General features: G+C 47.1%; 1 protein-coding gene across 5 annotated transcripts in view; it reads left to right on the top strand.

The window, feature by feature from the left end:
- SAP30BP (SAP30 binding protein) overlaps positions 1-11,566 on the top strand; it is an 81,731-nt gene that overhangs the window by 64,696 nt on the left and 5,469 nt on the right. For all 5 annotated transcript variants that reach the window (XM_019503484.1, XM_019503476.1, XM_019503470.1 and 2 more), the window contains one exon: positions 7,014-7,102. In XM_019503484.1, the coding sequence (XP_019359029.1) occupies positions 7,014-7,102 (89 nt within the window). The remainder of the gene's footprint in view (positions 1-7,013; positions 7,103-11,566) is intronic.

Raw genomic sequence — 11,566 nt, 5'->3', positions numbered from 1 at the left:
ATGACGCCTCCCAGCTCCTTGAGTACTCTAGGGTGTAATCTGTCAGGACCAGCTGACTTGAAGGTGTCCAGCCTCTCAAGGTGATCCTTTACGAGATCAACACTGATGCTGGGTATAAATACTCCCTCACTCTGGCTGACCCATGTCTTGCTAAGCAGGGCGGTCCCACTGGACTGATGAAAGACTGATGCAAAGTACCCATTAAGCAGGTTTGCCTCTTCCTGGGTGTCGGTTACCAGCTGTCCTATTTGGTTCAGCAGGGGTCTAATGTTGTTACCCTTGCTTCTTTTCTGACTCTCTACATATCTGAAAAAGGACTTTTTGTTATCCTTGATATGTGAAGCCAAATGGAGCTTGGTTGCAGCCTTGGCTTTCCTGATCTGCTCCCTGCAGGTACGACCCAGTGCTGAGTACTCCTCCTTGGTGGTAATTCCAGCTCTCCATCCTTTATAAGTTTCTCTTTTGATGCATAGGAGGTCCTCAAGTTCCCTGCTGAGCCAAGGGGGTTGCTGTGCCCTTTTGCTACCCTTCCTCGGAGATGGGATGGCCATCCCTTGTGCTGTCAGGATTGCTCCCTTTAGGAGCAACCACTCCTCTTGGACTCTTCTTCCTGTCAAGTCATGGTCCCTTAGGGCCTTGACAATGAGCCTCTTGAGCTTGTTAAAGTCAGCTTTCGTGAAGTCGAGGACTTCTGTATTGCTGACTGACTTGCCAGCTTTGTGATGGATAGTAAAGGTGATCAGCTCATGGTCACTGTCACCCAGCTTTCCATCGGTTCTTAGGTTGCTGACTAGGTCATCCCTTTTGGCCAATACCAGGTCCAGCAACGCTTTACCTCTTGTCAGCCCATAGACTTCTTGAGTCAGGTAGAGCTTGTCCACGGACGTGAGGAAGCTTTGTGACCAATTGCATTTTGCTGAGTGCTGTTCCCATGAGATGTCCAGGTAGTTAAAGTCTCCCATGGGAACCATGCACTGAGAGCATGCAGCCTTAGCCAGTTCCCTGATAAATTCCTGGTCCAGCTGTTGTTTCTGGTTAGGAGGTCTGTAGTAGACTCCTACCGTGATGTCCCCTGTGCCCCATTCCCCATGTATTTTAACCCAGAGTGACTCCAGTTGTCCTTCCTGGGTGCCAATATCAATTTGCAGGGGCGTCCTTGATGTAGAAAGCTACACCCCCACCCCTTTTATCTGTATGATCTCACCTGTACAGGGTATAGCCATATATACCTGTGGCCCAGTCATAGGTGGAGTCCCACCAGGTGAAGTCATAGTCATTCTTGTTTAGCAGGAGGACAAGTTCCTCCTGTTTCTTCCCCAAGCTCCTGGCATTGGTGTACAGGCAGGTAAGTGTCCCATTGGGGGCCCCTGCCTTCCCTACAAATCGATCCAGGACTAGGGTAGGGGTGAGTTCCCTTAAGTGCTTTAGCCTGCTGGATTTACAAAGGTTGCTCAGCAGTGGCAGTAGTCCCCCCCTCCCCCGGTGGGCTTAGTTAAAGCCCAGTGGAGCAGGTCAGCCAGTCTGGCTGCGTAGAGCCTCCTCCCCAGCGGAGTGAGGTGGAGGCAGTCTCTCCCCAGCAGACCACTGCCTCTCTCACCAAAGAGCAGACTGTGATCGTGGAAGCCAAAGCCTTCACGATAACGCTAGCACCGCAGTCTTTGGTTGACCAACTCATAGTTTCATAGTTTCTAGGGTCGGAAGGGACCTGAGCAGATCATCTAGTCCGACCCCCTGCCATGGCAGGAAAGAGTACTGGGGTCAAACGACCCCAGTAAGGTGGTCATCCAACCTCCTCTTAAAAACCCCCAGGGTGGGAGCCTGCAGCACCTCACATGGAAGCTGGTTCCAGACCCTAGCCACCCTGACCGTGAAGTAGCGCCTCCTGATGTCCAACTTAAACCTTCCCTCTGCCAGCTTGTGACCATTGTTCCTGGTCACTCCTTGCGGCGCACGGGGGAACTCAACCCATCTCTCCCTCAGCCCATGACCCACAACCGGGAGGAGCGAGGAAAAGGCCAGCTGCACCCCCAACCTCCTAAGCCCCGCTCCCAGAGCCCTGTAGTCTCTCATGACCTGGCTGGGATTGCTCCGAGCCGTGTCATTCATGCCCACTTGGATAAGGAGCATAGGGTAGTGGTTGGAGGGCCGGGTAATCTTTGGGATCCTCTCTGCTATGTCCCGGATGTGGGCCCCCAGGAAGTAGCAGACCTCCTGGGCTAGGGGGTCGGAGCAGCAGATTGCCCCCTCAGGAGGCAGTCTCCCATGACGACCACCCTGTGTTTCAATTTAGGGAGAGTAGGGGTGGGTGATCCTTCCAGGTCTGCAGGAGCTGGCATCTCTGCAGGCTCTACTGCAAGAGGTTCATACCTGTTGCAAAGCTCTGGAGGGGAGGGGACCTTGGTGCGGCAGGCCTTGGGGCCCTTGACCACCTTGGTCCAACCCTCTGGCTGGACAGTATGGGAGATCCCCAGGTCCTCCCTTGTCCTGGAAGGTGACCTTGATCTACCCTCTGCCTCCAAGGGGTGAAGGGCCTGGCGGTAGGAGTCTGTCTCCTGCTTGCCATCCCTGATGGCACGCAGTCTCTGGACTGTGGCCTGGAGCTCCTTTGTCTGGCACCCCAGAGACTCCAAAGTGGAGCAAACCTCGCAAGGGGAGGTGGCCATGCTCCTGGTCCCAGAAGCCTGGAAATGTGCCAGGCAGCCGCTGCAGCCGAGAGCCAGGGGCTCTGTCTGCATGGAGCCCAGAACCATGGGCTCCGTCTGGATGGAGGCCCTTGAGGTCCCGGGGAGGTGGGCCGCAGACCGCGAGGGGTGCGGCATGTGCCCATCCACATTGTGCTACTGGTGGGTCAGCTGCTGATGGCTACTGATGGGACTAGCTTCCCTAGGGCTCACTGGCAGGGCCTCAGGCCCTGCCGCTCACCCTCCTGCATGAACTCCCACACTAACTCACGCGCTGGGCCCGGAAGCGCGCCTGTTTGCACATCCTGTTCGCAGGGCTCCGGTCGCGTGGCTCCCTAGGGGGTAGGGTGGGACGAGACCCTCCTTGGCTCCACTCAGCTGCCTCGCAGCTGGGCTATGTCCCTCCCACCATGGGCCCCTCTTACCTCTGGCTGTGCTGGGGGTCAGTGGGGTGCTCCGCAGCTGCTGGGGGTCACGGGGGGCTTCAGGGTGCGGGGGCAATGATGGGTTTGCACCCGTGCAACTCTCACTGCTCCCAGAGCTTCTTTCCTTTCCTCCCTCTTTTTGTGCTGTGCCTCTTTGTTGCCTGCAAAAAAACCCAAAAAGCAAACAACCTCCTTCTACACCTCCCCCCCCACCGCACCCCAGGTCCATCTGGATAACTAGCAGACCAATAACATAATCTTTGATTAGATGTGCTCTTTAATCAGGAGCTCTGGGAAATGACTATTCCTATTGAGTTCTGATGTCTGAACCATCCTGTTTACAAAAATCCTGATCACCTTCCTCTTTGGAGAACAAAAATAATTCCATCTGAAATCATTTTTACCCTTACTTGGGTACAAGTTTCCCTCATTTTATGCTGTACATACATTCCTGGAAAATGGCGCATAACTCAAATTCGCATAAAGGGAGCCCACTTTATAATGTAACAAATAGGGATGCATTCCAAGACCTCAACTGTACTGACCCCCAAACCCACTTCTACTATTTTTACAAGGCAATTTTGGTACTCAGCAGCAGGAGACAGTACACACAAGCACAGGGTGGTGGTGAATGTTACCATAATGGGGATGGCAAGTACAGAAACACGTGTGGCAGTCAACAAGCAAGAACCATAGATCCATACAGGAGACTATATTTTGGTGCGTGTCACTCCCACATTGCACTGCACAAAGCAGCTGACTGCGGGATGCCACCACACCGATTGCATAAGAGTGAATTTATTTTGCATATAACGAATTTTTGGTATAAAAAGGGTCATCGCATAAGAGCGAATTCGTACATAACCTACATAAAGCGAGGGAAACCTGTACATTGCAGTGACTACCCCAAAAGCAGTAGGTATCCATAAAAGCTACCTGAGCTGTAGCCTCATGAACTGAATTTTAAACTGCTTAAGTGAATCTGTCAAGGAACATCCACAGACTTGGCCACGTTGGCCAGCAATCCATTCTCAGAAAGGAGAGGTACTTTTATTTGCTCATCTAGTGATACCTGTGGGACAGGCTTCAAAGCCCAGTTCAAAAACCAACTTGAATCATTCACGTCTTAAGAACCATTCCTCATGAATTTTTCTCATCCAGATCAGATCCATAGCTGCCAGGTACAGCTATATACTTAAACTGCTAGCCATAATTTGGGTGTGCCTGAAATGATTCATCATATCAATAGCCAACTTCCTGTGCTCTCCACACATGGAAGTCCTTTGGGCCAGGAGCCAGCAGATTGCAACCCCTGACTGGGCATGCAACTAGTGTCACTTTCCTCTGATCTGCATAAAGTAAAGCTTTTGATCGTTGCAGGGATACCAGGATGCACAAAGCATCTGGATGCTTTCTGTGAGGACTCACCATGGCATCAGTTACCAAGGCACATTCACATCTGCAGGCATAGAAAGTGATGAAGAAAACAGAGCCCTTAGATTTCATTTCTAAAGGTCTCTGCATTGTTTCATTGTTTAAAACATGCATTAAAAGGCCCAAACAAATAAGACCTTAAATAAGGTTTTGGGGCTGATTTTTTTTTTTTCCATGCAAGAGTTCTGAAATGTGAGGATAATCCTGGTTTGGGCTGGGAAAGAGATGGGAAGAAGGTAGTGCCTCCGAGGCACTTCCTTAGATTCTCTGAACTGACCTGTAGATCACTTGTTTCCCTACATCAGCACATCCAGCTCACTGATCGGATTTATAGTTTGCAGTCAGTGGTCTTCATTGCTGCTTGTAAGCGAGTTGTTCCAAGACCTTCCATGTATCTGTGGTTATTCTGGAATTGCTAATATGCCTGGAGACACCTGGGTGTTTTTGCTGTTAGTTTGTTTTTTCAAGTTAGACCTCCTATCTCCTTGAAGTAATTGCTCATCACTCATTCACAGTGGATCTGAATTACTTTGGGTCCAAATATCCCCTTTCTCAGCATAAGCCCAGCATGTTTCCTCCCTTGATTTGTACCTTCCAAACCGTCCTTATTTCAGGGATTTTCATCCTAGCTACTCACCCGAGTTCCTGAGACATCTCCAGTTAGACTTGGGAGTCGAACCAGAGCCTTTAGTCCTCTGCAGAGGAGTAAAAGCCAGAGATTTCAAGACTGTGTCTGAATTTAGTTTGGATCCTTTGCCTTTTAAGCCTAGGTTTACCTGGGTAACTTCCTTGCTCTTGTAATCACTCTGCCAGTAAATGTGAATGTTTTCTTTGAAGCTGTTCATCTGTTTCACCACTTCCAGAACCTCATCTCCTTTTTATCACTCAGAGTTTTTATGCACTCTTATTTTTCTGCATTTCTGAAATTCTAATTAAGTTAAAGACCTCCCCATCCCACCAGCAGCTGTCTACTATAACAAATGTTGGCCTTGTTGTCAAGAAGCCCTGGAGTATGACTGCCTTTCTGTACACACTCTGGCAACTTTTCCCTTCTCCACAGAGGCACACTTTTAGCAAATGCAAAAGATCACTTTTTGTTTGTGACTAGGAACTGCCAAAGAATTTAACTCTCCATAACTTCCTGATCAAACAGAATGAGTGGTCGCCTGCCAGTTCCACATCCCCAAGGGCTATTGTCCTTGTTGCTTTATGCTCTTAATAAAAGAACAAGGAAGTAGAGCAACATTGAACAAGTGTAGTGTTAATTATCTGCAGAGATGTGATAGCCTACTATCTTGCTTTCTAATACAAGCTGTATATACTTGGATGGAAAGTGTCTGCCTTTGGGGGGCCCTTCTGGGCTTCAGTCAAAGGGGATTTAGCTGGGATATTTTGGAGCTGCAGCTCAGTTGGCTTCTACTTGGGAATACATAGCTGTGGAATCATAACTGCTTCAAGGGTGATGTGGTGCGGGTGGTAGGTGTTTCATTAGGAGATTTCAGATTTAAGCATGAACTTGGCTGTTGTCGAAACACATAACGTGACACCCCTTTGCCCATGCTTTCCCATCCAATTTCAATCCTTGCTTCTTAGCTGTGTGGTAAAGGTACAAGCAGGAGAGGATTGTGTCCCTTTTTCATAGTGGTATTTTGAACTCAGTGACTTGAGCAGACTGTAGCATCCAGATACCACAGTGATGGTAACACCAGCAGCAAAACCTGGCTGAAGAGCCCTGTCAACCTGTACTGCTCTGTCCTCAGCCCCACAGGACAAACCATTCCTTCTAGTGACAGATCCACTGCACAAGTAAAGATCAGAGCATCTGTTAAGAAAACACTGACTTTGGGGGAGGGAATGCCATTTCCAGTGACTATCTGTGGCAGCTTTGGAGGGGAACTGATCTTGTTCAGTGCAGTGCACATGTTTCTATGCAAGCAGGCTGTCCTGAAAGCAGGGTCCCAATTTGATTATTTCCAAACTGGGCAGTTTTCAGAGATAAGGTGCACAGGGCTGGAGTAACATAACACCCCCTGTGCAATGTGTGCTCCTGTGCAGGCAGGGCCATTTGTGCTTTCTTTAATAATCAAAGGCAAACTGCAAGTTCTGTGCGTGGAGTGGAGAGTAGGTAAAGTTGGAAAAATCCAAGTTTTGCAAAACGCTATTCTAAGTACTGGTGAAGGAGAAGGGTTAAATATTGGTTATCATCAGCCACAGCATAAGGTGCTTGCAAGTGCTGCAGATTTCCCACAGCTCTGCTAATGTTCTCCAGCCTCATTTGGAAAAGCCCCTCAAGTTCTGAGCCTTTGGCACAGGCCTGCCAAATCATCTCAAGTACATCCCTGTTTAAGCCTCTCCTGCAGCCACAAAATGGCATAACAGCAGCAGCGAAAAAGTAAAATGAGTTTTCAAAGCTTGTGTTAATTTAAAACCACTTACAGAGGAACAGATCTCATTCCCCATTTGTTTTTTCCAGCCTCCTTCTCCGAGAGAGTAAGGAACATGTCTCCTGATGAGATAAAAATCCCTCCAGAGCCCCCAGGCAGATGTTCCAACCAACTGCAGGTAGGTCTGAGCTCTTCTAGGTGGTCTGAGGTTCTAAGGGTTTGTATCAGGAAGATTTTTTTTTTTCAATTCTCCAGGAATCTGCACCTCGCCGTTCTTGGATTGTCTGGTCAATATTGACCTCAGATCCAGCATCAAGACTCCTAAGCACTAATTGCCACCTTTTTGCATGAACTCTGTGCTAACACGCCAGCACTGGGCAAAGTGACATTTGGCAAATATAAAACAGGATCATGTTATCACCTTAGGTGCTGTTCATAGGGTATTGTGTTGTTTTGGCCAGCTTCCAGAACCACCTGAAGAATAACAATCCAGGGTATGGGAGGAGGCAAGAACTACAGCCTGTTTTTGCTTATTGCAAAACTGGAATTCAGAAGTAGCAGGTGTTGCTCTGAATCAAGAAACTGCCACTTTTTTATGGGTTCCACCTTGGCGATATCCCGTCAGTATTCGCACACAACTTTCTGGCCTGTCTCCTAAAGCTGACGTTTCAAACGCTTTAACATTGCATCAGGGTAGCTCCTCTTCTATACGTTTAGGTCAGCCAGCAGTTTTGAGAGCCGTGGGTAAGCTCAGAGTAACCGAGCATCAGCCCCCTTGCCTGTCTCATTGTTTTATGCACTGAAACGGCCCTCCATGCTCCAGTGTTTACTATAAAGAATGAAAGCTGCTATCTTACCTCAGCAAATTGAGCTCTGTAGGGCAGCATCAACTCATTGTTTTTCTGCATGAAACTGAGACTCTTTATACAGTTTGAAATGACTGAGGCTGCACTGGCTGGATTCCTTCTCCACCTACATATTTCTCTGGGTGATAAACATTCAGGGGAATTAGTGATGCAAGCATAGAAAGATACAGATGAATGCTGAGGATGTTAAATACCAGCCTAGCTCTAGTGATCCAGATACTATTTTTTCCCATCAGGTTTTAAAATCCTGTCCAGGTCCAATCCCTGGAATTAGCATGTCAGAGGTCTGCCTTTTAATACTAGGAATCCTTTGAATAGGGATGGCAGAGTTTCTTAGTGGCGGTAGGAACTAGTCATCTTTGAGTCCTACAGAAGGCTGTGATTTGCAGCATTAGCCGAGTCGCAGGTCTTTCTCAGTGCGGTAGAAGCGTCAGGGTAGCAGAACTGCTTGCAGTCTCCGCTCGGTGTACGTTCTAGATCGGTGGTTCCCAAACTGACAGATTGCACACCACCAATTCAAAAAGATACAACCCTAAATTTTTCAGTTCACCCTCAAGTACCACCAGCACATTTTTGTCATATAAAATACTTATAATAAAACTATTAACACATACCACTGACAGGTTATCTGCATACCACTGGTGGTACACATACCACAGGTTGGGAACCACTGTTCTAGATAAAAAAATTGGCTTGCTGAGGGCTAGCTAAATGTCATATAGGATGTCATAAGTGGCTGTCCATCCATTTTGAACCAAGCTGAAACAGTGCTTCCTTTCTGAGGCAGAAGCGAGGCTCAACTTAGTAGGCATTTGGGGGAATGCATACAATTGTCTGGCTGTTCCCAGTGTGGTGAATGGTGACTTGGTGCATTTGGAACTAGTACAACTTTTTCTTTAAGCGACAGACAGAGGGGCTGTCTGCTCCAGAGCAGAAAGGGACAATTCAGGTTATTTTTTGGTGATAGTTCTTGGCTTGGATATGCTTCTAGGAGATCTCTGTAGCAGCCCCTTTACATTTTTATCTCCCGATCCCAGGACTTGATAGAGAAGTGTCCCTATTATCACTTCAGAGATCCCCATTTCTATATACTACAGATTGGTGGAAATTAAATGAAGAAAGCAGAGAGCTGCTCTTTCCTGCCATTCTGTAATATGTTTCTCTTTCAGCTGAGGCTTTTTGCTAGCCCAGGGGTAAAGCAGCGTGGTGGGGAAAAGTCCATAAGATAGTTGCCTAACCTGCAACAGGTAGCAGGTCGCTGTGAATCACCACACAGACTGCACCCTCCGGCTTTTGTGTGCTGTACCTGGACACGCCCTTGAGTTATGTTTTGTTGAGTGAGACTTTAATGGCCTGAAATCAGTAAATTAGCAAGAGTGCATAGATCCGAGGAATGCAGAAACTGATGCAAAGGTACAGTGATTTAATACAGACATGTTCCCTTTCTCACAGGACAGAGTTTGCAGGAGAATCTTGAACCCTTTAAGTAAGGAGTCCCGATCCTTTTACAAGCTGATCAAACTGCATTTTGCAAGCTGTACAACTAAATACACCGGGCATTCTTCCAGGGCAGAGATGAAGTGGAAGATAATATTTTGGAGATTCAGAAATAAACTGCCTTGGGGCTTTTATTGTATTGGTGCTGCCTGCCTTGTTGAAGTAGTTCCCCCGACATGCTGTATCTTGTAACGCTCTGTGCAAATTGGAGTTTCTTTCCTACTTTAAAAGTGGCTCCTTAGTTCCTTGCTTTTTGGAAGTTCCAAGCTCTAAATGTGAAATGCTTTCCATTATCAAAGGTCTTTCAGTGCTTCTGACTTAAGGGTCTGAATTTTCAGTGCCTGCTGAAATTGTTACTTCCAAAACAGCAGGGTATCCATCAGATGTGTAAATGGAGTGTTGCTCTTTATGAACTTTATGGATGTATTTTGGAAGGCCTGAGACCAATTCAGCTTAAAGGATCAGCTTTTATTGAGTAATTATCAGTTTCTGAGCTGATGTTACTAGAATATGGTTGATTTTTGCATACAAGGGTGTTTATGTCCAGCAGCAAACTTGTACCCCACTCATGAACTTGTGCTGCACAGGTTTTCCCTGTTTTACATACAGGAGGGATACTGGGAAGCTAAAGGTCCTTGGGAAAGTGGATTGCAGAGAAAGAAATATAATCTTGCTGCCCTGCATCAGTCTTGGGTTTCAGCCAAAAACTGGGCTTCTGACTATTGCTTCCTGTAACAGCCACATATGTTGCTTCTCAAAGTGCTTGTGTCCCAAATAAATTCACTTTAGAAGCAAGATTCAAATACCAGTTGCTGTTTAAAACTTAACAATATCTTTCCCAGTTTGTACAGGGTCAAAAGTACTTCTTCTTTCTATCTAGGTAGCTCCCTGCTTCCTCCCTTAATATTGCTACCACGATGAACAAAATGCATGCAGTTCTTTGCTTCACATCAGCAATGTCCTTGACAGTAGACTGTGTTCAGCATTTCCCGCCTGCATCTCTTTCAGTTGTCTTTCCCAAGGGATTTTTGGTTTATTGGAGTATTCCCAGTATTGTGCAGCTGCATGATTCCAGCAGAGGTAGTTGCTTTCGCCTAATCAGCTCTACCTGTGGCCAAAGACTTGTTTGCAAGTGTGCAGTTATCGAGAACGTTTGGCTGGCAGTGGGCAGCACTGACAGTGCCTGCAGATAACACTGTATGAACAGGACGACTTAGTCAGATTTCCAGCAGAAATCGGCTCTCCCTGCCTCGCATTTCACAAGCCTGGCAGTGAGCCATGTCTCTGCGTAGCCCAGCAACAGTTCTGTCTAGTTGCATGTCTGAGACCCAAATGGATAAGAGTTGACTATGCTGTTTAGAACAAATGCTATATGCCGAGCCAGAGCTGTTGATATCAACCTACATCTTGGTGCCCCCTAGTTTTAACTCCTCCCAGTACCTGCATGATTTATGTTTCAGGGGCTTTCAGGCAGAGCACTGGTGGCTGCTTTGATTACCAAATCAGTCCCCTGGGATCTCACCAAATCTCTCAGTAACCTAGTAAGGCAAATTTTGTGTGAACTCTGAATCTCATTGAGTTGCTTAGCCCCAGCTTCATAAGTCACTCCAAGTAGCCATGGTTATAAGGAAGGCTACTGAACTCGTGCATTCAGGGACTTCTGCCCACTTCCAGTTGTGTGTCTTCACCCCTCCAGCCTTTGTTCCCGTGTCCCTTTCCTAAGTTGGATAGCAGGACTGGGCATAGTCACATGGGATCATTTTGGTTCTTCTAGGGGATCTGAGGGTGAAAATTGAACTTGTTAAATATATCACTAATCCACACCCACATCAAACCACCTCCTTACTTTAAAAGCACTTCATCAGGCCAGCATACTTGCCTGATGGTTGTTAAAAAAAAAAAAAAAAAAAAATTACTTCTGGTTCCCCTGATGCCTTTTGAGAGAGCTATTTTAGCTGAAACTTCTGAGACTATGGGGGGGAATATTTCACTTCCATTTTCTCTGACACCCATCTTTCTTGAATGATGGGGAAATAGAGCATCTTTTCAAGCTGCAGTCCTGGTCTGCTGAACACAGAGACCTCTACAGACCTCCCTCTTTCCCATTGTGCACTTGTCTTCCTCTTTCTCCCATAGTCACTGCTGCAAAGAGATTTAAGTGACCCACTGAAGTAAGGAGGAGACATCACCTCCTTGAATAAACATCATTGCTCATTTAAGAGTTTCACATATGTGGTGATAGTGGGTTATTTGCGGGGGGGGGGGGTGATCTTTGCAGT

The sequence above is a fragment of the Gavialis gangeticus genome, unplaced genomic scaffold (genome assembly GCF_001723915.1).
Source record: "Gavialis gangeticus isolate Ggan-Ray unplaced genomic scaffold, GavGan_comp1, whole genome shotgun sequence".
NCBI classification, from domain to species: domain Eukaryota; kingdom Metazoa; phylum Chordata; order Crocodylia; family Gavialidae; genus Gavialis; species Gavialis gangeticus.
This window is presented reverse-complemented; position numbering and strand designations above follow the sequence as displayed.